This window comes from Saccopteryx bilineata, chromosome 4 (genome assembly GCF_036850765.1).
Source record: "Saccopteryx bilineata isolate mSacBil1 chromosome 4, mSacBil1_pri_phased_curated, whole genome shotgun sequence".
NCBI classification, from domain to species: domain Eukaryota; kingdom Metazoa; phylum Chordata; class Mammalia; order Chiroptera; family Emballonuridae; genus Saccopteryx; species Saccopteryx bilineata.
In genome coordinates, this window is record NC_089493.1 from 77,787,593 (window position 1) to 77,812,536 (window position 24,944).

General features: G+C 41.4%; 2 protein-coding genes across 4 annotated transcripts in view; one reads left to right on the plus strand and one right to left on the minus strand.

The window, feature by feature from the left end:
* ADAL (adenosine deaminase like) overlaps positions 1 to 18,846 on the minus strand; it is a 34,792-nt gene extending 15,946 nt beyond the window's left edge. For all 3 annotated transcript variants that reach the window (XM_066276881.1, XM_066276883.1, XM_066276880.1), the window contains exons 1-8: positions 18,498 to 18,846; positions 12,958 to 13,185; positions 12,567 to 12,697; positions 11,988 to 12,048; positions 8,793 to 8,880; positions 6,733 to 6,814; positions 2,335 to 2,461; positions 1,220 to 1,300 (exon numbers count right to left, since the gene is read on the minus strand). In XM_066276881.1, the coding sequence (XP_066132978.1) occupies positions 1,220 to 1,300; positions 2,335 to 2,461; positions 6,733 to 6,814; positions 8,793 to 8,880; positions 11,988 to 12,048; positions 12,567 to 12,697; positions 12,958 to 13,020 (633 nt within the window). In that variant the 5' untranslated portion in view covers positions 13,021 to 13,185; positions 18,498 to 18,846. The remainder of the gene's footprint in view (positions 1 to 1,219; positions 1,301 to 2,334; positions 2,462 to 6,732; positions 6,815 to 8,792; positions 8,881 to 11,987; positions 12,049 to 12,566; positions 12,698 to 12,957; positions 13,186 to 18,497) is intronic.
* A 36-nt stretch (positions 18,847 to 18,882) lies between these two features.
* LCMT2 (leucine carboxyl methyltransferase 2) lies at positions 18,883 to 21,200 on the plus strand. The gene has a single exon (XM_066276875.1). The coding sequence runs from the start codon at positions 18,885 to 18,887 to the stop codon at positions 20,943 to 20,945; it is 2,061 nt and encodes a 686-aa protein (XP_066132972.1). The 5' UTR covers positions 18,883 to 18,884; the 3' UTR covers positions 20,946 to 21,200.
* Positions 21,201 to 24,944: the final 3,744 nt, after the last annotated feature.

Below are 24,944 nucleotides of genomic sequence, written 5' to 3' on the forward strand. Positions count from 1 at the left end.
CCTCTGTGCTTTGGGATGATGCTCTAACCAACCAAGCTATCTGGCCAGGGCCAGAACTTGGATTTTAAGTTGTCACTAGTTAACTGACACATTGCTTGTAGACATAAAAACCAGTAATGACAAGAAGCTCCAATTTTTTCCTTAATATTTAAATCATGGTGCTATTCAAATGCTATACATTACCCCACCTAATACTCAAGATAACCCAAGAGATAAGTAGACTAAGTATTACTTCCTGCACTTAAGAAACAAATTCAAACTCATCTAGTTATAATATATTATGTACAGCTTTTTGTATGTAAAAAAAAAAAAGAATAGGAAGAAAGTAAGCCATCTGTAAAATGGGGGAAAGTATAGTCGAGCCTCTTGTTTGACTCACAGTGACATGCTTAAAAAAGTGACTGTACTCTCACCATTATCTGTACGTTACTTGTCACTTGCTTATGCTGCCAAGAGCTGGGGACTGATGACAGGCAGCTAGCTGATCTCCCTGCTGAGCCTTATAAAATGATGATAAGCTACTTCCTCTCTTGCCACTGCAAGTGATACATTCAGATCCCATCCCCTACAAAAACAAGTGAGATGAACTGGTGCTTCTGGCGATGTCAGCTTGCTAATAACAAAAACAAAGTCGATGATGCAAATTCATGCATCTTCTTTTTTCTTTTTTTTTGACAGAGACAGAGAGTCAGAGAGAGGGACAGACAGGCACAGATAGACAGGAAGGGAGAGAGATGAGACGCATCAATTCTTCATTGCAGCTCCTTAGTTGTTCATTGATTGCTTTCTCATATGTGCCTTAACTGGGGGGCTACAGCAGACCGAGTGACCCCTTGCTCAAGCCAGCGACCATGGGTCAAATCTATGATCCCATGCTCAAGCCAGCAACCCCTTGCTCAAGCTGGTGAGCCTGTACTCAAGCCTCTGCGTCCCAGTCCAACGCTCATGCATCTTCTTTAGCAAGATGTCATGAAGCTGTCTCTAAAAGACACAGCTGTACTGGAAATTAATAGCCATCCTCCCAGGAACCACAAAACCAGTAACATGAGGGACTAAAGCAAGTCATGCCTTTATCATTATAATTTACATTAAAAAGTATTTCTACTTTCCCTTTCTAAAAATGTTTTTCCAAGCCACTTATATTTTTACCCATTTAAAGAAGATGATTATTTTCCATTGTAATCTACTGTCTCCAGCCTTATTTTACAATCTTACTTACCTCTGAAAGATGTAATGCCAACTTCAGACCTGCTTTTTTTGCTTCCAAAAGAGGTTCCAAGAAATCTTTTGCTTGTCCTGCCTTTAAGATAAAAGTTAAAATGAATTATGTATGAGAACTCTGGGCAAACTAAGGAACTGGGTACTCTGTCCCAATACACAAAGGATTTAGAATAATTACAGAAAAAAAACAGCAGATTGATTCATTTGTACCTTTTGTTTATACAACACCTACAATGAGCTTGACACTGGGGAATGGAAAGCTGGCAAAGATAGTCCTTACCCTCAAGAATCTTACGTACCAGTGAACCTGAGGTCAATTAGCTAAACTAGATATAGCAGTCACCAAATTTTATTTCTGGAAGGGTATCTAGTGTTAAAAAAAAAGAACTTATCTGATTCAGGAACCCACATGATACTAAAGAAAAATTCTATCAAATGGATGGATGAAACAACAGGAGACCAGACCAAATTTAAACAAAGGTATAAGAACCAGTTTTATGGGACTGATTCGGTGGCTTTCAACCAAGGGCAATCCCTGTCCCCCACCCCCCTCCAGCCCCAGGGACATTTGGCAATGTCTAGAAACATTTTTTGATGTCACAACTGGGAGGGTGCTATTGGCATCTAGTGGATAGAGGGCAGAAATGCTACTAAACACCCTACAATGCACAGGATAGTCCCCACAACAAAGAATTATTTGTTCCAAAATAACAATAGTGCCATGGATAAGACACCATGCTTGAATCTGACATTCAAGAAACTGTAGGCCAGCCTTTCTCAACTGGGGGTTCTATGAGATAATTAAGCTCTAGTCATAATTAGGCATTAGACCTCCACTGTATAAAATGAATTAACTTCTATGTATATAGAACGGTACTAGCTGTGTACAATCTTTAGAAGAATGGAGAAAATAATCATAGTCATGCAAATCTTCTCTTTTTTATGGTTGAGAACAGTTGCTGTAGACATTCTGGTCATCTGGGGCAGAATAGGGCTTCATCCACACAGAGTCTGTTGGACCTCTGGAGAATCCAGGATGCTTCAAGACAATACTTATCCCACAAACTAATTTGACCTTTTAGAAATAAAATGTATTTAGGAAAAATAACTTACTGTAGGGTCTCCACTGAGGTCAAGGCCAAGAACTGTATTTTCAGTAGAAAGGAAGAATTCTTCAGCAAGCTTAACAGTCTCCTTAGCCCCTGAAGGGCCATCTCTCCTGTCGACTGATATCAAATATCTTTAATATGAAAAAAACACAGGTAGAGCGTCGGCCTAGCGTGCGGAGGACCCGGGTTCGATTCCCGGCCAGGGCACACAGGAGAAGCGCCCATTTGCTTCTCCACCCCTCCGCCGCGCTTTCCCTCTGTCTCTCTCTTCCCCTCCCGCAGCCAAGGCTCCATTGGAGCAAACATGGCCTGGGCGCTGGGGATGGCTCTGTGGCCTCTGCCCCAGGCGCTAGAGTGGCTCTGGTCGCAACATGGCGACGCCCAGGATGGGCAGAGCATCGCCCCCTGGTGGGCAGAGCGTCGCCCCTGGTGGGCGTGCCGGGTGGATCCCGGTCAGGCGCATGCGGGAGTCTGTCTGACTGTCTCTCCCTGTTTCCAGCTTCAGAAAAATGAAAAAAAAAAAAAAAAAAAAGAAAAAAACACAGTTGAAAACTAATATGATAAAAAAGACAACTCTTGAGAATGGCCAGAGAGTTATGGTGGCACATCTTACTTATAGGAAATGTACAGCCTAACTGACACGACATCTTACTCGCTAGAGGGAATGAGACTTAAGTTCCTAAATAGTACCAAATATCTAGTTAGTGTTCAAATTTCTAATTGTTTCGTGTTTTTTTGTTCAAGTACTTGTTTTTTACAGTTTGTTTAATTGAGAATCCAACTAAAGGTTCACACATTGTGTTGAACATTGTGTTCATGCATTGTGTTCACACATTGTATTCATGCATTGTGTTCACACAATGCATGTCAAATGCTGTTTTTTAATCTACTGCCTTTCCCTTTTTTTTTTTACAGAGACAGAGAGAGGGACAGACGGGAACATAGAGAGATGAGAAGCATCAATCATTAGTTTTTCGTTGTGACACCTTAGTTGTTCATTGATTGCTTTCCCATATGTGCCTTGACTGTAGGCCTTCAGCAAACGGAGTAACCCCTTGCTCTAGCCAGTGACCTTGGATCCAAGCTGGTGAGTTTTTCTCAAACCAGATGAGCCCGCTCTCAAGCTGGTGACCTCAGGGTCCCGAACCTGGGTCTTCCGCATCCCAGTCCAATGCCTATCCACTGTGCCACCGCCTGATCAGGCCTTAAATTTATTTTTTGAAGAAACCAGATCAGCCTGACCTGCAATGGCACAATAGATCAAGTGCTGACCCGGGAATGCTGACTTTGCCAGTTCAAAACCCTGGGGCTTGCCTGGTCAAGGCACATATGGGAGTAGATGTTCCTGCTCCTCCACCCTTTTCTCTCTCTCTCTCTAAAAATGGATAAATAAGACCTAAAAAACCCAGATCTTTTGTCCTATAACATTGCCCACAGTCTGGGTTTTGCTGATTAAAACCCTGTGTTACTAACATGTTCTCTTGTCTCTTGTATTTCCTAAAAATTGAACATTGGACCTAATCTAGAGGCTTAATCAGATCAATTTTTTGGCAAGAGTATTTAATTGATGGTAGCATGTTCCTTCATCAGGAAGCTTAGAGCTATCATTTCATAAGGGTTACAAAATCAGTAATATTCTAACATGTATCTAATAGTTGATATATATATTAGCAAGAATTCTACAAGGTATCTAACATTCAGAGACTCCCTGTTAACACTGTGTCATTTTCCTCCAGCACTTATTAGTTTATCTACTTATTTACAAAATTTTGATTTATGTATAAAATGCAGTGGCTTTTTTTGTGACAAGAGACAGAGATAGACAGAAAGGGACAAGTAGGGACAGACAGACAGGAAGGGAGAGAGAGATGAGAAGCATCAATTCTTTGTTGCAGCCCCTTAGTTGTTCACTGATTGCTCTCTCATATGTGCTATGACCGGGGGGCTACTGCAGACCGAGTGACCCCTTGATCAAGCCAGCGACCATGGGCTCAAGCTGGTGAGCCTTGCTCTAACCAGATGAGCCTGCACTCAAGCTGCTGACCTTGAGAGTTTCGAATCTGGGTCCTCCATGTCCCAGTCCAATGCTCCATCCGCTGCACCATTGCCTGATCAGGCTTTTTTTTTTACTTAACAATTTCCCCTGTCATTAAGTAATGTTTGAAAACAATATAGATCATATGAACATAACAATGTAATTATTGTCTGACTGCTGGACATTGTAGGATGTTTTCTACTTTTTGTTACAAATAACACTACAATGAAGAATCTTATGCATAAATCATCTATTTCCCTAGGACATATTTCTAGAAGAGAATTACTAGGTCAAAGGGGAAAATTATTTTTATAGATCATCATACATACTTCTATTTAGAGAGGTATTTTTAATTACATATGCTCACCAAAGTGTAAGTTCACAAACACTAGTTATTACCTTTTCTGGGGGGATATAGGGTTTGAAATGGTACTGTAATATTTCTTTTTAAAATTATCTGATTACCCTGGCCAGGTAGCTCAGTTGGTTAGAGCATCGTCCCAATATGCCAGAGTTGTGGGTTTGATCCTTGGCCATGGCACATACAAGAATCAACCAATGAATGCATAAATAAGTGGAACAACAAATCAATGTTTCTCTCTCTTTCCTACCCTCTCCTTTCTAAAAATCAATAAAAAAATTTTAATGATCTGATTAGTGAAGTTAAATAGTTTTCTATACATTTAATGGCCATTTGCACATCTTCTTTTCTGAATTCTCTTCTTGTCTCTAGGTGTTTTTTTTTAATTGGGGTATTTATCTAATTAAGTTTAATGTTGAGATTTTTATAGCCAGAAATGTTATAGCTTTCTTCTTTCGAGGACCTACTGAGCCCTATGTGCCAGTTCTTTTCTAAGTACAGGATGTGTAGTGGTGAGTTAAAAGACAAGGTTCATGGCGTCACTGAATTTACACTCTAGTGGGTGAGCATATATACACAAATAAAACAAGATAATTTCTAATCTGGTTAAAAATACTGCCATAATGGAAAGAAATGAGGTGACTAGAAGATTTGAGGAGACACTTTAGATAAAGTTAAGAAAAGCCCCTCTCAAGGAAGTGACAGCTGAATTGAGACCTGAATAATGAGAAGGTGCCAGCCATCCAGGGATATGCAAAAGTTACAGAAAGTACCAAGGTGCTGAGTGAGGTGAGACAGTCTTGGCCTATTTGGGATACAGTGACACCAGTGCATAATAAGTGACAAGTGTTCCAGATAAGGCTGTTGAAATAGGAAATGCAACCAGATCATGTGGGACCTTGGAGGCCACAGTAAGAAGTCCAGATTTTAGGTGAAGAGCAACGGGAAAGCCATACCTCACTACAGCAACTCTACTCAGAATTTTATTGCCACATGAATAAATTCAAAATTGCATTCTCAACATTAAAGAATAGGGTTCTTGCCCTGGCCGGTTGGCTCAGCGGTAGAGCGTCAGCCTAGCGTGCGGAGGACCCGGGTTCGATTCCCGGCCAGGGCACACAGGAGAGGCGCCCATTTGCTTCTCCACCCCTCCGCCATGCTTTCCTCTCTGTCTCTCTCTTCCCCTCCCGCAGCCAAGGCTCCATTGGAGCAAAGATGGCCCGAGCGCTGGGGATGGCTCTGTGGCCTCTGCCCCAGGCGCTAGAGTGGCTCTGGTCGCAACATGGCGACGCCCCAGAGGGGCAGAGCATCGCCCCCCTGGTGGGCAGAGCGTCGCCCCTGGTGGGCGTGCCGGGTGGATCCCGGTCGGGCGCATGCGGGAGTCTGTCTGACTGTCTCTCCCTGTTTCCAGCTTCAGAAAAATGAAAAAAAAAAAAAAAAAAAAAAAAAAAAGAATAGGGTTCTTGGGTCTTTTTTCTATTATAAGATAAAAATCAGTTATTAGTTGATATATAAAAATCCACTATACCCACTATATCTATGGTCAAAGTAGTAAAATTTTCACAGTCTAGGTTTTTTTCTTTTTTGACAGAGAGTCAGAGAGAGGGACAGACAGGAAGGGAGAGAATAAGAAGCATCAATTCTTCATTGTGGCACCTTAGTTGTTCATTGATTGTGTTCTAGTATATGCCTTGATCAGGGGACTATAGCAGAGCGAGTGACCCCTTGCTCAAGCCAGTAACCTTGGGTTCAAACCAGTGACCTTGGGCTTCAAGCCAGCAACTATGGGGTCATGTCTATGATCCCACACTCAAGCCAGAGACACTGTACTCAAGCTGGTGAGCCTGTGCTCAAGCTGGATGAGTCCATGCTCAAGCCAGTGGTCTTGGGGTTTCGAACCTGGGTCCTCCGTGTCCCAGTCCAATGCTCTATCCACTGTGCCATCGCCTGGTCAGGTTCACAGTAAGATTTTTAAATGGTGATGACTAAGGTACAATGCTTCTTACCTAACATCAATGTCTAAGTTTTCCTGTTTAGACTGTTTTATACCCTCAAGTATAGATTCCACATAAGTTCTTTTAGTCATTCCTGGAAAAGACACAAAGAAAACATGTCAAGAGATCATCAACTAGCTCATCCTTCAACATTAGCATCCCTATGTGAACAACTGTATTTTTTTTTTTAAAGACATTTTTTTAAATTTTTTATTTATTTATTCATTTTTTTTAGAGAGGAGGGGGGGAGAGAGAGAGAGAGAGATAGAGAGAGAGAGGAGAGAGACAGGGGGGAGGAGCAGGAAGCATCAACTCCCATATGTGCCTTGACCAGGCAAGCCCAGAGTTTCGAACCGGCAACCTCAGCATTTCCAGGTCAATGCTTTATCCACTGCGCCACCACAGGTCAGGCAACAACTGTATTTTTACTTTATGTTGTGACAAATGCATAGTTAAAGATGAAATAAAACACAGCCCTTATAGATATATTTTAGTAAATAATAATTGAACTTTAATAAATTTGGAGGAAAAATGAAGTACTATAAAAATAACATGGAAAAAAGACATACAAAATACAAGTCCATTAAAAACTTAATTTTTAGATTCAACAGACATAAAATTACTCTCACAAACTGCTATGAAAAAATTTTAATATTCTAACAAAAGAACAAGAAGTCTTTTTCCAAAGCATATCTTTAAAATATATATATATTTTTCTGTTAGCATAATGTTTTCCTGCTGGCTTAGATTAAAATCTTCTCTTGAGTTCCTTCCTCAATTCTACTCAGGCTCAGTGTTTCTCATCCAGGGCACTGGAGATGTTCTTAAAGTTTGGGTGCTTAAGTCCTCCTCTTTGGCGGGGCTATAAGAGAGTACTCTACAGAACCACCCCCTCTAAAACACTCTTGTACCCCAATTCTAAAATGCTTACTTTTGGTGGGAAATCTCCAGTAAAGTACAGGAAATTATAAAGAAGAAAAATAAAAATAACATATAATCCCAACACCCAAAGATAACCACTGTTCTTGTTTTTCTAGGCACACACACACACACACACACACACACACACTTTGAATAGATGGGATGCTACTTGGTATATATGTATTCTGTTCAGTCATTTAACACTATCTTCTGAGCATATATATCCTCATATCATTAAAGTGTATTTGCAATATTTTTAATAGTTGCCTAATATTCCATTTTGCTTTATTTAACAATCCCCTACTGTTACATACTGAGGTTAATACCTCCTTTTTGAATCTCTCAAGAGCAAACTAGCTCCAATAATTGGTAGGTTTCTTCTATCCTTCCCTTTCACTACCCTCACTACCATAACTTGAAAATGATCCTACAGTTTAAAAATGCAAGATAAGAATATTCTGCTTGTCCCAGTTGTCAACACTTACTTTACTAAATGTAGTTGCAAAAATTTTACCCCCTGAATAGTGACCAGGCTGCACATGTCAGGGTGCAAGATGACCTGTCAGTCACAGACAAAATGCTAAGAGGGACACAAAAGATACTATATAATATTTCCACTCTTGTGGAAAAAAGGTCCCAGGAAATTTCTCCAGACCACAACTAGACCTGCTCCTCTCCATCCAGAGAGGTTTCACTACATCACAGCATCACAGCTTGCTCCTGGCCTAAGACACTATTTCTATTAGTCCCTGAGAAGTGACTGAATAACCTCATTTCAATGATTGTCACAAAACATGACTCTGCATCTACTTAGTGGCACTGCCTCACAAATGCTCTTATGCAGAGAACAAGAATTAGTTTATTTTTAAGGAACAAACATCCTTTTTTCAGAGTGAGAAAAACAACCAAGAATAACAAACAAAATTTTTGCAGGTCTTTCTATTTCCCTACAGATAATACCTGACAATTTTTTAAAGGATAACTCACTCGTTAATAGTGTACATCATAAATGTACATCATAAGATTTGGAATGTTGATTCTACTTTTACAATAGAGAAAACTAAGTGCTTCATATTCTCAACTTGTAAACACATGAATGATCACACAGTACACAGAAAAAGTACACTGGCTGAGAAGGAATTAAATTCTACCTGTAGCACTTTCTCTTCTGGGTGTGCTCCTTAGTTCTAGGTACTTGACACCATCATCTGCAAATTCTTTAAAGACATCTTTTGTGACCTGAAAATAAAAGCCATGTACATAATACTGATAATGTTGGTGTAAGGGTCCCAATGAAAGTGCCAAATGCTACAGCTTTATTTCACTCATTAAATTTGATTTGCAAGGCATGTTAGAAATCTTCCATGTGGTTAAGATTACCCACTTTGTCACATCCCTAGTGGAGACTGACAGAACTGCAAAATTTCCAGTATCTCCCATCACCCCCCTCACTTCCACATTAAATCCAAATCTGTAGATCATTCACACTTTTTGTTTTCTCTCCTTTTAACCACTTTTCTATTTCCTAGTGATAAAACAGAGAAAGCAGAGCTAAAACCAGTTAAAAGCATCTATGAGTGTGTAGTCCTAGAAAGGTACTCCTGGAAACAAACAGCTAATGTGATTAGGCTTTACTGATGTGCCATTTAAAGGCATGGCTTTAGGTTCTTATTTAAGTTATTTATAAATAGTTGTATTTTTTCAAGAAATTCTTTAAGCGCAGTTAAATTTTTACCAGAGGTACTTAAGAAAAATACTCTTGGGCAAAAAAAAAAGGGGGGGGGAGATAAATATGAGTTAAACTGTATCCAATTTAACACAAATCTCAACAATCCAAAATTACAAAATTACTAAATGATCAGGGTAAATGAAATCTAAAGGCTGAAGGTATGTTTTCCTACTCTGCCATCAATCCCCCAAAATACCAAATCTAAAAGTAAAAGGACCAGGTGGGGGATACTATGACAACATGCCCTAGTTAGTCCTTACAGTTGGTATTCAATCTTACCCTGCTTTGACTAAGTGTGTATGGGCAGGTAAGTGCAGTGTCCTGGCAAAGGAATAGGGTTTGACTCGTTGTGCAAAGTGTCTAATGGGTGGCACTACCTCAGTGGATAATGGGCTGCACTCCAAGGTTTGGTACTCACCTTTTTTTTGTCCCCTAAAAATTAAAGCCAGCCCTGGCTGACTGGCTCTGTGGACAGAGTGTTGGCTCGGCATGTGGACATCCTGGGTTCAATCCCCGATCAGGGCACACATGAAAAGCAACCATCTGCTTCTTTTCTCCTCCCTCTTCCCCTCCTCTCCCTCTTCTGGTTCAAGCATTGGCCCTGGATGCTGAGGATAGCCAGCTGGTCTGAGCCTCAGCCTTAGGAGCTAAGGATAGCTCAGCTGACTCCAGCACTGGCCCCAGAAGGGGGATGCTGGGTGGATCCCAGTCAGGGCACATGCGAGAGTCTGTCTATCTCCCCTCCTCTCACTTAAAAAAAAAAAATTAAAGCCCTAAAGAAATTTATTAATGCAATGGGTGGTTCAGATTCACCAGATGGCTGGAGAATCAGCCTCAGACTATACACCTTAGAACACAATAGAATTCAAAAATCACCTGATACTCTTATACCAAGAGAGTCACCACTGCTTCCTCCAGCACGATCACCAGCTTGCAACCTCCACATACTAGACCCAATGGCCCTACTTCTTTAGGAACTCCACATTGCTGCTTTTGCCATCATCAGATTGTGGGCCTCGTTTGTGTCTTTTCATTGCTTCAGGCCCAAAGACCCCAACTCACTCTACACTGCCTCACAGGAGATTAATGCAGAAGCCTATCCGTTAATGAGGGTGTGAAGTGGCAGTTTTTCTCATTGACTAAAGTGTGATCATATCTACTATCCAGGACACCCTTCACCTTGTGGTGATATACCTGTAAAACCAAATGAATAATAGAAGGTTGCTAGCAAGTATAAAATGAAAGCAATGAAAGATTTATCTAGGCACAGCGAGGCCTGTGGAATCATTCCTACCCCATGTCCACATCTGTGTCTGCCAGATTCAGCCCTACCTATAAATTCCTCCCGGGCAGGAACCATGTCAACCCATCTTTATATCTACCAGTCTCCAGCACTGGAACATTATGGGCGCTCAGTCAACTTTTGCTGAACTAAATTTTGAGACTCAACTCACCTCTAAAAGGTGATTCATTTACTGTTTATCATGAAGATCAATCTCGACCAAGGAGTAAAATTCTTTCTTTACCAGTCAAAAGTTAGTTCTCCAGAAACACAGGTTATACTTCTTACTTGCACTTTTTTCTAATGATTAAGAACACTGACAGAATTTTGTTTCTCTTCATTTACAAAGAGTACATTTTAGACGAGATCGGGCGCGTTCAGGGTGATATGGCCGTAGACCAGGGGTCCCCAAACTTTTTACACAGGGGACCAAGTTCACTGTCTCTCAGACCGTTGGAGGGCCGGACTATAAAAAAAACTATGAACAAATTCCTATGCACACTGCACATATCTTATTTTAAAGTAAAAAAACAAAACGGGAACAAATACAATATTTAAAATAAAGAACAAGTAAATTTAAATAAACAAACTGACCAATATTTCAATGGGAACTATGCTCCTCTCACTGACCACCAATGAAAGAGGTACCCTTCCAGAAGTGCGGCGGGGGCCGGATAAATGGCCTCAGGGGGCCGCATGTGGCCCGCGGGCCGCAGTTTGGGGACCCCTGCCGTAGACTTTAAGCCTACAGCACCCGGTATTCCCAAGCGGTCTCCCATCCAAGTACTAACCAGGCCCGACCCTGCTTAGCTTCCGACAAAGAGTACATTTTAAAACGCCATCCTTGTCAGATCAATGATACAGAAGCTGGTCTTCCATATCATGGAGCTTCAGATAAGAAACCACAGTGGTGTCCTTTAGTCCTTCATTCCCACAGGAAAGGTAAAATTTCCCTAGGGATTAATAATTAAATTTTTAGGCACTTCTTGAACTTCTTCACTTTCTACAATGTCCACCTAGGCAGTGGAAAAATTTTCCAAGCAATAGGGATAAAATCTTATCAATGACATTTCTGTGGTCAAATATTATGGAAAACATGACCAGATTTTCTCCTCCATATTGTCCTCCATCTAACAGAACATATTATAGTTCTTTCCTCTTATCTTTTACAATAACCATAGTCTTTTGATATTAGTTCTTAGGCAAATGTCTTACATTGGTTTTGAAAAGAGTTGACATTAAAAAGCAGAAAATATTTTTCATCAGACTTGATGCAACAAGGGCATAAATTACTTAATATTTTTTAAACTTGTCTAAAAACAATTCTTTTCTTACCATTAAAATATCTTCAGGGCTAGTAGTAAGCTGATGAATAATATGAAACATCTGGAAACATCTATAACATGAATGAAAAGTTTTAACATACTCTAGTCATCAAAAGCTGAAGATAAACCCATTAAGCAATTAAATGAATAGATTTTAGACTAATAGAAATGCTATATTTATAAAGAACTATAGAATAGGTTTTTCAAAAATTACATTGATCTGTAAAGACAAATAACTGGAAATAAAACATTATTGATATTTTAAAGTGGAAAACACTAGTTTCCCTTCTCCATCACAATCTCCACCCCTACTCTACCCCACTCCACTGGTAGGAAAAAAAGTCAATAAGCCTATACTTTCAAGTCTAAAGAATATTCCAATATAGTATAACTTCACAAACAACATAAATCATTTAAAATATTGTCAACAGTCTGACAACTGGAAAAAATGCTATATGTCAAGTTATACTCTCTATAGTAGATGGCTACCCTATTCCTTAACTACTAAAATCTGAGTTCTTACATACTATTTACAATCTCAAAATAGTGACAGAGAAAAAAGAAGTGTCTACAATCTCCCCAAACTCACTCTTCTAAAGTTCTTTTCTTTCCCTTATCAATCATAGTCATCTGATCATGGATTTTAAGTCCTGGTTTCTTAGCTATTAATTTCTTCATGGTATTACAACTAATGGATCCATTCAAGTGGGCATGTAGTTCCTAAAACAAAAGAATACAATCAGTAAAAACAAAAGAATATAATCAGTAAAAACATATCAAGCATGCACTAGATTCATATCATCATACCAGGTACTTGATATTTACAATCCGTACTAGGTGAACTGCCTACTAGATTAGCTATATAACTTTCAAAGTTTACAAATTATACCTATAAAATTTACTTTTGTTTTGTGAAAAGAAACAATACAGAAGTCATTATAATTAGCAACCACTCTAGAATTCTGTGGCTGAATTCTCACCACTTTAGGTAATTCTGAGTAAAAGGTTCTCTTCCACTGCTGCTGGTCTTCTGCCTCCATCATGATTTAGCAGAATAAAGAGGTCTTTCTCCACTCTTATTATTGGTATGAACAGTACATTATAGTTCGGTCAGTAAATTTTGTAGTCTTGAACTTCCTTCATATTTCTTTATTTCCACACATTTTTTTAAAGATTGGGTATAAATGTCGTTCTGGACTCAGCTTCACCTATTTAAACAAATGTGAACATTTTCAGATGTTGACATAAAAACAGTAAAACAGGATTTTGCTAGTTTATTCCTTAAAAGACAAAAGTCCATCAAAAGCTAATTTAAATGAGCTAACAATCTGAACTATAAATAAGAGGTGGATTACAATCTGAAATTTAGTTGGCTATGTTCCTTGCCTATTAGCATTTTCTATAAAACTACTACTTATAAAATTTCTAAAACTAGAAATTTATAAGGCCTATTTTGAGTTAAAAAAAGTTTCTTTTGTGAATTGTTTAAAATACATAAAGGAAGAGCAGAGGTACTGGCTTAAGTGGACCTAAGTTAGCCCTTTTACTAGTTTTGCAGTTTAGTAGCCATGTGTCCTTAGTCACTTAACCTCATAGCTTCAGTTTCCTCATTTGTAAAAAAAAGGGATAAAAATGCAGAGCAGCTGTGCAGCTTGATACAGTAATTTAAATTCCTCTCTCCTAGTCTCCCATAAAATCTAGTGACTACCTTTCACTCAGTGCTTTATAACATTTTATCTTTAATACTTTTTATTTATTCATTTTAGAAAGGAGAGAGAGATGGAGAGAGAGAAGGAGGGAGGAGCAGGAAGCATCAACTCCCATACGTGCCTTGACCAGGCAAACCCAGGGTTTTGAACCGGCGACCTCAGCGTTTCCAGGTCGACGCTTTATCCACTGCACCACCACAGGTCAGGCATAACATTTTATCTTAATCACTGATTTGCTTTTCTCACTCATGAGACTTTAAGCTTCCTTAAGACAAGGAATATGGCCCTGGCCGATTGGCTCAGCGGTAGAGCGTCAGACTGGCATGCGGGGGACCCGGGTTCAATTCCCGGCCAGGGCACATAGGAGAAGCGTCCATTTGCTTCTCCACCCCCATCCCCTCCTTCCTCTCTGTCTCTCTCTTCCCCTCCCGCAGCCAAGGCTCCATTGGAGCAAGGATGGCCCGGGCGCTGGGGATGGCTCCTTGGCCTCTGCCCCAGGAGCTAGAGTGGCTCTGGTCGCTGCAGAGCGACCCCCCCCCCCCGAGGGGCAGAGCATCGCCCCCTGGTAGGAGAGCGTCGCCCCTGGTGGGCGTGCCGGGTGGATCCCGGTCGGGCGCATGCGGGAGTCTGTCTGACTGTCTCTCCCCGTTTCCAGCTTCAGAAAAAAAAAAAAGAAAAAAAAAAAAAGAAGAAGACAAGGAATATGGCTAGTACCTAGCAAAGTGCTTTGCACACTACAGGTGATAAATCCTAATTCTTCCTTCAGCTCTGAAGGTGGCTTATACATTAAGATACAAGTTCCAGCCTGATCAGGCGGTGGCACAGTGGGCAGAGCATCAACCTGGGATGCTGAAGACCCAGGTTCTAAACACCAAAGTTGCCAGCTTGAGCACAGGCTCACCAGCTTGAGCATGGGGTTTGCTGGCTTGAGCATGAGATCATAGACATGACCCCGAGGTCACTGGCTTGAGCCCAAAGGTCGCTGGCTTGAGCCCAAGGTCGCTGGCTTGAACAAGGGATCACTAGCTCAGCTGGAGACACCCCCCCCCCCCGCCCCATCAAGACATGTATGAGAAAGCAATCAATGGACAACTAAGGTGCCACAACAAGTTGATGCTTCTCATCTCTCTCCCTTCCTGCCTGTCTATCCATGTCTGTCCTCTCTAAAAAAAAAAAAAATTATTTATCTTATGCCTTATAGGATATGAACAAATACATTTCCTCTAACATTATTTATAATAGCAAAAAATTGGAAACAACCTAAATGTCCATCAGTAGGGTAATGACTAACTTAATTATATATACCACCCAACTGATTATCTATGACTATATAGAAAGACTTCTATAATATAATATTACTTCCAAAAAGTAAGATGCAAAATAGATGGTTTAGAATAACACTTATAAATAAAGCATGTATGTATACACATACACACACTCTTATTTATTTATATCTTTACTTCTAAAACATATATGAAAGGGCATATAGAAAACTGTTACCACTAGAATGTGGGCTGGAAGTGGCAAAGGTCAGGGGAGAGAATTTTATTTTATTTATCTTATATAGTTTTCTGCTAGTTTAAGGTTTTGCAAAAAGCATGTAATACTTCATTATTTTCTGAAATAATTTAAAATTAACATTTTCAGTAAGTAATATATTTAGACAATTTACTTAATAACTTTAATAAATTAAAATTTTAAATATTTAACAAGATCATTATTTGTAAAATAATTGGTAAATTTTTAATCTTGCAAAACAGCTTTATTATTATAAACTGTGAGAGGAAAGAATGTTTCTGATTAGACAACAAAATAAGAGCCTAAGAAAGCATTTAAGACATTTTAAGAAGGCTGGTAACATCCTCCTCCAGGTTCCTGACTTTATTTTGGGCCACAAACTATCCCCCAGATTAACTTTTAACTAGCTGTGAGTAAATTTACTGACCCCTAGCTACAACGTTAACCTATGGAAATTTAAAGCCACAGAAACATGCACATTTGAAAAAACTGTTGTTTCACTGATCCTTGCCTAAGATAATGCTACCAACAATACCATTCCCTGCCAAACTGAAATTTCCTGGGCTGGATTCTGCATAGGGTGAGTAAGGCACTGAAAGGCAACACACTGAGGTAAGATCTTTCTACATTTGTACTAATAGTTTATCAAGTTAGAGAAGGACCAGAACCAAGTCACCTAGAGTACTTTTTCATGAAGAATAAAAAGGAGAATGATAAAAAGGAGTTGTTACTATTTACTAAGCACCTCATCTAAGTGTCTTAGATGGTTATTTTACTTAATCTTCACAACCCATTAGGTATCCTTACTCCCATTTTACATAAAAATAAACAGATTAAAAAAAACCAGAAACAATCATAAAATAACCCAAGTCACAAATTGTGCCCTATTCTCTTTCTTCTTGAATCACTTTAAAAAAAATTTTTTTTAGATTTTATTTATTCATTTTGAGACAGAGAGAGAGAGAGAGAGAGAGAGAGAGAGAAGTGGGGGAGGGGGGAGAAGCATCAACTCCCATTTGTGCTTTGACCAGGGAAGCCCAGGATTTCAAACCAGCAACCTCAGCATTCCAGGTCGATACTTTATCCACTGTGCCATCACAGGTCAGGCTGAATCACTTTTCTTGATTTCTGCTCTTTACCAGAAAATATTTTGAACACATCATGTACATTTTACTAATTTGTCATTAAAATATCATTTCTACAGAGCTATATTTTTTCAAAGTCCTAGATCATTTTTCCCCTCTTTGGTCTTCAATCAACCTTGCCACAACTCACAAAGCAGACTTAGTCCTCTCATTTTAGATGAGGATCCCAAGGCCCAGCAAACTCAGGGGAGACCTCCCATTCCCTTCAAAGGCAATTCCAAACTTATTAAGTGTTCATCTGAAGTGACAATTTAAACACCAGCTTTACAAAGACAAGAGAAGCCATCAGGCATGAATTCCCTCTATTTTTCTCTCCCCTCCTCCCCAACACTTAAATTTATCTTTTTCTAAACCCTTTCTTTCCTCATGAGTCAGAGAAAAAGGATTCCTTCTCTTGTCTCTCAGACTAATTTGTGCACAGAATCCCATTGCTTACCTATTTTTTTTTTTTTTTTTTTTTTACACAGGCAGAGATAGACAGGGACAGACAGACAGGAATGGAGAGAGAGATGAAAAGCATCAATCATTAGTTTTTCGCTGCGCGCTGCAACTTCTTAGTTGTTCATTGATTGCTTTCTCATATATGCCTTGACCGCGGGCCTTTAGCAGACCGAGTAACCCCTGGCTGGAGCCAGTGACCTGGGGTCCAAGCTGCTGAGCTTTTTGCTCAAGCCAGATGAGCCCACGCTCAAGCTGGCGACCTCGGGGTCTGGAACCTGGGTCCTTCCGCATCCCAGTCGGACACTCTATCCACTGTGCCACCACCTGGTCAGGCCTTACCATCTATTTTAATTCATTACTCCACTAGTTAATCTCACTTTTCTATTCCTCCAACCTCTCTCCACTGGCTAATTTCACTCGGGGGACCAACATGCAACATAGTATTTGCTTCCACCCCAAAAAATAATAATAACCCAAGCTTTTATTCCATGTTCTTCTGTACTGCCCTTTCTTACCTCTCCTTCTGAGCTAAGGTCCTTGAAATGGTAATTTAGACTGGCTGCCGCCATTTATTATCTCCCATTATAACATGGGTTTTGCCCTTACTGCTCCACAGAAATTGCACTCCCTGAGGTTATTAGTAGCTTTTAAACGCTAAATCTAAATAAGACTTTTCAATTAACAATCCTTTATCCTGACTTAAACTTTTGACTTCCAGTATTCAAATTCAAATTGGCTGGACTTCAAAATTCATACTTTTAACCACTATACTATATTGCTTCAAGGTAATCACACCTATACTCATACTGATTTCCTTCTCCATCTCAGCTCGTCAGTCACCAAATCCCAATTAATAAATTATAAGTCTCTTTGCCTGACCAGGTGATGGCACAGTGGACAGAGTAGTGGCCTGGTACACACAGGACCCAGGTTCGAAACTCCGAGTCCCTGGCTGGAGCACGGGCTAACCTGGCTTAAGCGCGGGGTCGCTGGCTTGAGCGTGGGATCATACACATGACCCCATGGTCTCTGGCTTGAGCCTAAAGGTCGCTGGGTTGAGCAAGGGGTCATTTGATCGGCTGGAGCACCCCTCTCCTGGGCCAAGGCACATATGAGCATATGAGAAAGCAATCAATTAACTAAGGTGCCGCAATGAAAAACTGATGCTTCTCATCCTTCTTTCCTGTCTCTCTTAAAAAATAAGTCTCCTTAAATATCTCTGAGGCATTTTTCTACTGGAGATGACACCCAAACACCGTACCCTATTCAGAAATTTGGTGGTTACTTTTAAGCCTTAACAATTTAAACCCTATCATGAGAAAATAATCCCTTCTCTCCCATTATTCCTTCCCTACTCTGAAATCACAGAACTTAGAAAGTAGAGGGGAATGTCATTTTATGGCTGAAAAACTGGAGCTAATATAATTATTGTCAGCTTGGCACAGGGCTGGGAATACAAACGAATCAATAGTATATATCTTTAGGGAAAATGCAATTGGGTGAATCACAATGTCTGTAAATGTTTGTTCATTTTGCACCTTCCCTGAACGCCTTATTTTCAGACTTAACATGGGATCACTTTTGTAACAAAGAATTAAGTAAATTAGAACTAGTAGTTAGTAACCGAGGAACGACCCCTTCTTCTAATTGCCCAGCAACATCAGTGGTGTGACTCTCAGTCCAAATTCTGGCTGTCCCCACACTTACCTTTCGAAGATTTTCGTCAACAGTTGAGACAACTATGAAAACTGAGATAAAATTTCCTTCAAACGGAAAAGCTTGTAGAAAAGTGACAACCCATGCTTCCCTGACAGTTTACGTGTCCACAATAAGTCGTAGTGGGCAGTCTTCCCGCGAAAATGCAGTCCCAGAAAATCAAAGAAAAGTCAACCACAGTCGACTTTTAGCTCAAGGTGCACGCTCCGCAATTCTGATTACGGAGGCGCGCTCTTCCCGGAAGTGACGCAGACTGTCGCAGAAGAGATGTCACGGAAGAGGGGTGATTTTTCGGCACAGAAGTCTGCGAGGTGGGAACTAGGGCGGAGGAGCAGCTCACCACCGTGAAGAACCGAGGCTCTTGAGTATCTTCTGGCCATGGGCCCTCGGAGCCGCAAGCGTCAGGAGGGGGCAGTGCAGAGTACCAACGATAGTAGTGCGCTCAGCAAGAGTTCCCTGGCAGCGCGCGGGTACGTGCACGACACCTTCGCCGCACTGCTAGTTCCGGGGACCGTGCGCCGCGCGCCGCTCATCCACCGCGGCTACTACGTCCGCGCACGCGCTGTAGGACACTGCGTACGCGCCTTCCTGGAACGGACGTGCGGGGTCCCTAGTGCGCGTCGTGCTCAGATCCTGTCACTGGGAGCAGGCTCAGACTCGCTCTATTTTCGCCTCAAAAGTGCAGGCCACCTGGCTTGGGCTGCTGTGTGGGAGGTAGATTATCCGAACGTGGCGCGGCGCAAAGCAGAGAGGATTCGAGATACGCCGGAGTTGTGCGCGATAACTGGTCCTTTCCAGAGCGGGGATTCCGCGTCAGTTCTGTGCTTTGAAAGCCTGGACTACCGCATCCTGGGCTTGGACTTGAGGCACCTCGAGCGACTAGACCAGGCCCTGGCCGCCGCGGGCCTTGATGCGGCCGCACCCACTTTGCTCTTGGCTGAGGCTGTGCTGACCTACCTGGAGCCAGATGATTCCGCTGCCCTCATCGCTTGGGCAGCCTGGCGTTTCCCGAATGTCCTTTTCGTGATCTACGAGCAGATGAGGCCGCATGACACCTTTGGCCAGTTCATGCAGCAACATTTTCGGCAGCTAAATTCTCCTCTGCATGGCCTGGACCGCTTTCCCGACTTGGAGTCCCAGGAGCGCCGCTTCCTTCAGGCTGGCTGGACTGCCTGCAGTGCCATAGACATGAATGAATTCTATCGCTGCTTTTTGCCGGCAGAAGAACGCCGGCGCGTGGAAAATCTCGAACCCTTTGATGAGTTTGAGGAGTGGCACTTGAAGTGTGCCCACTACTTCATTCTGGCTGCATCTAGGGGAGACACTTTCTCAAAAACATTGGTGTTTCCATCCTCAGAGCTGTTTCCTCGGGTAGAGCCTGCTTCCACTTTAGGAATCCTCCCAGCCAATGTTGTCTCTAGTGACATCCAGGGCCCAAACTTGAGGAGATATGGCCATGCCTCTGTCCTTTTGAGCCCAGGCATTATTCTCAGTGGAGGTGGATTTGGGGAGCAGGATGGGCGACATTGCCGAGTGAGCAAGTTTCACTTGCTCTCAAGATACTGTGACTTTGAATGGAAAGGCAAACAAGTGTGCAGTTGGGGAACTGGAGTTCAATGGGATGGACGCCTTTATCACACCATGACAAGACTTTCAGATACTCAGGTCCTGGTTCTGGGAGGGAGACTGTCCCCAGTAACTCCAGCCTTAGGAATTCTCCAACTTCATTTTTATAGGAGAGAGGATAATAGTACTGAGGACCTAAACATAAAAGTAACAGAGTCTGGCCCAGAAGAGGATTCCACTTTGTCATGTTGGCGGCATTCAACAACAGAAGTATCCTATGAAAATCAGAAATATTTGTTTGTGTATGGGGGTCGAAATGTAGTGGAACCTGTATTAAGTGACTGGCATTTTCTTCATGTGCAGACAATGGCTTGGGTCAGGATCCCAGTGGAGGGGGAGATACCTGAAGGTCGGCATTCCCACAGTGCCTGCAGCTGGCAAGGGGGAGCCCTTATTGCTGGAGGTCTGGGTGCTTCTGAGGAGCCATTGAGTTCTGTACTCTTTCTGAAACCAGTCACTTGTGGATTCCTCTGGGAATCAGTAAACATCCAGCCTCCCATTATCCCAAGGTACTCCCACACAGCTCATGTGCTTAATGGGAAGCTTCTACTGGTTGGAGGGGTCTGGATTCATTCCTCCTCAGTCCCTGGAGTGACTGTTATCAATTTGACTACAGGAATGAGCTCTGAGTATCAGATTGACACAACATATGTGCCATGGCCGTTAATGTTGCATAACCATACCAGTATCCTCCTTCCTGAAGAGCAGCAGCTCCTGCTCCTTGGAGGTGGTGGGAACTGCTTTTCCTTTGGCACCTACTTCAACCCTGATATAGTAACATTAGATCTTTCTTCCTTGAGTGCTGGGCCATAAGGACTGGACTTTTGATATATTCAGGACCCACTAAAGTAAAATAATAAAGGTTCCCACAAATGGAATTTGACTTTGGCTTTATAGAAATTACCATACCCTCCATGCTCGTCTTTTTATTTTTTTGTTTTAATTAACACTACTATCTAGTGAAGAAAGTAAAAGTTTTTTAAAGTACATAGCATCATTCAGAGAGATGGTACAAAAATACAACATAAGTAGGCATATCTTAAGAGAATGGTCATACAGTCCTAGAGTAGGAATTGGGGGCCTTTGGATCTAGTTAATTGGTCTTTCTCCTGTTTTCTAATCTATGTTTATCCATTTATTGAGTTACAATGACCTTTAACATAAGTCAAGTCAAAAAATTTCCACTCCTAGGCTTTATGATTTGAGATGGTATGTTGGAAAAAATTTCACAAAGATCCTTGATAAGAATCTAAGGTTGAATATAGTTGACCTCATTCTTCATGTGTGAAACCTGAAATGAACCCAGTTGCAGTTTGATTGAAGCACTGTAGGCCCTGGCCGGTTGGCTCAGCAGTAGAGCATCAGCCTGGCATGTGGAAGTCCCAGGTTCAATTCCCAGTCAGGGCACACAGGAGAATCAACCATCTGCTTCTTCCCCCACCCCCCTCTCTTTACTCTCTGTCTCTCTCTTCCCCTCCCACAACCAAGGCTCCATTGGAGCAAAGTTGGCCCCAGCTGCTGAGGATGGCTCCATGCCTCTGCCTCAGGCACTAGAATGGCTCTGGTTGCAACAGAGCAACAGCCCAGTTGGGCAGAGCATTGCCCTCTGGTGGGCTTGCCGGTGGATCCCGTTCGGGAACATGTGGGAGTTCTCTGCCTCCCCATTTCTCACTTCAGAAAAATAAAAAAATTAAATTAAAAAAGCATTGTGCCATTTAGTGCAGCAGAGAACTCTGGGATAGCTTTAATAATAACATTTGTCGGACTTTATTGAAAGACATGCTTTTGTTCCATTTTTACCACTGGTTCCATATTTAGATTTATGAATGCTTATAAACCAAACAATTTTGATGTTCCTACTCATTGTAAACATGGTCTGATAATGTTTTGCTTCAGATCTACTCTCCACCTGTCACTATGGTCTGTGCCTCAGGAGTCCAACCTTCATGGACTGCATCAGTGAGTTTCCTTGTTCTTTAGTTTCTGGTGTGTTCTACCAGTCAGAGGCACCAGAGGGGGATGTAGGGCAAGAAGAGTGGATCAGGGTATTTCTAGTGTTTACCCTACCAGTCTACCAGTTGGCAGAGTCTGTATTTTCTTGTCAAAGGCCACACCTTCTGTCATGTAACCCTGTCCTGTAAGATTCTATCTACATCACTCCAAATTCCAGTAATTGTTCCTTCTCGCCTCTTCAAGCCTAGGAGTTGTAATGTTTGTTGCTAGACCTGAGCTGCACTGTTCAATATAGTAGCCGTTAGCTATGTGACTGTTTAAACTTAAATTAATAGAGATTAAATAAAATTAAGAATTCAATGACTTAGTTGCATTAACCACATTTTAAGTGTTCAATAGCCACATATGGCTAATGGCTATGACACTGGACAATGTAGATGTAGAACATTTCTATCATTGAAAGACCTGGACACTGCTGAGGTACTTTGCCATCTTGACGTGACTTCCCTTAACCTGGCTCACCCCCTTTTAATTAGTATCTTAATTAAACTCTCCTTGATTATCCCCTTTAAGTGGATCATCTGTCCTAGTGAGCTTTGTGAGATCTGAAGTATCTTAGGTATTCTTCCTTAAAATGTAAGCCTTAATTTCTCATCTAAATTGTGCCTCAAAAGGTAGTGGCATTGGTGGTACCAAGTGTACTACTTTAGTATTTATTAGTCTTCAGTCCTTGAAAGGTTAATAATATCTTGAGATTCTACAAGTGCCTAAATTCTACAAGTACTATCGATATTAACATCTTGATGGACTTAGTATTCCACAGAACCCTCTTTCCCTAATTATTTTTATTATAACAACTTTGCATATAAATATGAAAAGTGGTTAATGTAAAAACTGAATAGCAAACACACCTGAGTGTATGGAGAGGGCAATGTTGGCTCTATTAGATGAAAGCTTTCAGAAAACACCCTTTGTCTAATTTTAACTTCACTGAGACTGCAAGAGCCCTTTCAAAGGACGTTGTTATAGTCATGAATGAGTTCTGGGAGACAAGGATAACTACAGTTAGGCATCTGGTAAGATTACAGGTGGTTCTAGGTAACTGGCAGGAATATAATTAGAAGGGGGAAAAGCTCCTTGCTTTTTTTTTTTTTTTCTAAAAATTTTCTAATTAAACAGGGAGGCAGTCAGACAGACTCCCGCATGTGCCCTACCAGGATCCACTTGGCACGCTCACCAGGGGGCGATACTCTGCCCATCCGGGGCATCGCTCTGTTGCAACCAGAGCCACTCCAGCGCCTGAGGCAGAGGCCACAGAGCCATCCTCTGTGCCCGGGCCAACTTTGTTCCAGTGGAGCCTCAGCTGCAGGAAGGGAAGAGAGAGAGAGGAAGGAGAAGGGGAGGAGTGGAGAAGCAGATGGGTGCCTCTCCAGTGTGCCTTGGCCGGAAATCGAACCCGGGACTCCTGCATGCCAGGCCGATGCTCTACCACTGAGCCAACCGGCCAGGGCTGCTCCTTGCTTTTTTATTTACTGTTTCTCAGTCACTACAGCCTACTTCCAACATTCAGGAGCAGATCAAGGCAGAATATTGATGAAATGAGAGTTCTCAGCTGTGTAATAATACCAGCATACTAATCAAGAAATGACTCCAAAGCCCAAGGAACACTATAAAGCTAATCTTTTAGATAGTGCCACCAACCATTATTAATTCATTACTCTTGGGGGGAACAAAGGTGGTGGTGGTATGGTTGTGGTGGAATCATAAAGGGAATATGGATTATGCCAGAGCCAAATTAGTAGTGCTATGGTGCCTATTCTCTCAAGCACTGCCCAGCATTATGATTAATCGAGCTTGTTTCCAGAGAAATTACCACATTTTCTGTAAGTGATTACCAGATTAAGCATGCACTCCACCTCTAACATCATACTTGCATCATACTCGGTTAAGGAACTAGTAATATCTCAAGATCTATTCATTAGAGCACTTAAAAGTTTTGTCAGCAACATTTACTTTGTGCCTTAGGAACAGTGCTCTGTATGGACTGGTGCTAGATCCCAGTTTCATAGCAGTAATCTGAAGCCCTTAGAGATGCGGGCCAGATTGAGACCTCAAATTGGACAATAGTTTTTGCTTCTCCATTTCACCTCTGAATATTTTTGTTCTAAACTTCTGTAATGGAACTTGAGGGTAGTAATGAGAGTTAATGAAAGACCTAAGGAAGAGAGAGAGAAGTTCTTATGAATCTCTACTGTTAAGATCTCAAAACCAGTATCATACTAGTGAGGATATGAAAACAGGTTAAGAACAACTCTTCTGGGATGTGTTCTTCAGAGGCTAGTTCTGCTCTTTCCTTGTGTGCTTAGGATCTTACCACTGAGTGTCCGTTTTTCATCTTTCTACAGATTTAATCCTCCTTAACAATGTTAGGAAGTTGATACATAATAGATGTGTTCCAGTGCCCAGGCACTGCCTTGGTCTTCTCTTTCAGTGATCTCAGATCTTGCAAGTCCTGGTGTATTCTATAGGCATTTTGTGATTCCCAAATGTAACTTCAAACATATCTACTCTGAGACGCACGCTCCATGACATCTGGAAACTACTCCCATATAGCAGCCCCAAATGCAATCAAACACTCTCTCCCTGTGCTAGAGAAGCCTGTGCTCTTTGAAGAATCTGGTCAATAATAGAAGAACCAGTTACTAAGTTGAGGTCTTAAGTCATGGGGACCATCCAATAATATCTAGTGTCATATTAAAACTGAACTAAGCTTTTTGACTGCAGTTATGAAGAAGAGAATATAAAATAGCATCAGACTGACAAAGTATGTCATGAATCTTGCATAATCACATGTGGACT

Coding starts and splice junctions, on each gene's coding strand:
- LCMT2 (XM_066276875.1), top strand. CDS start 18,885: ATGGGCCCTCGGAGCCGCAAGCGTCAGGAGGGGGCAGTGCAGAGTACC.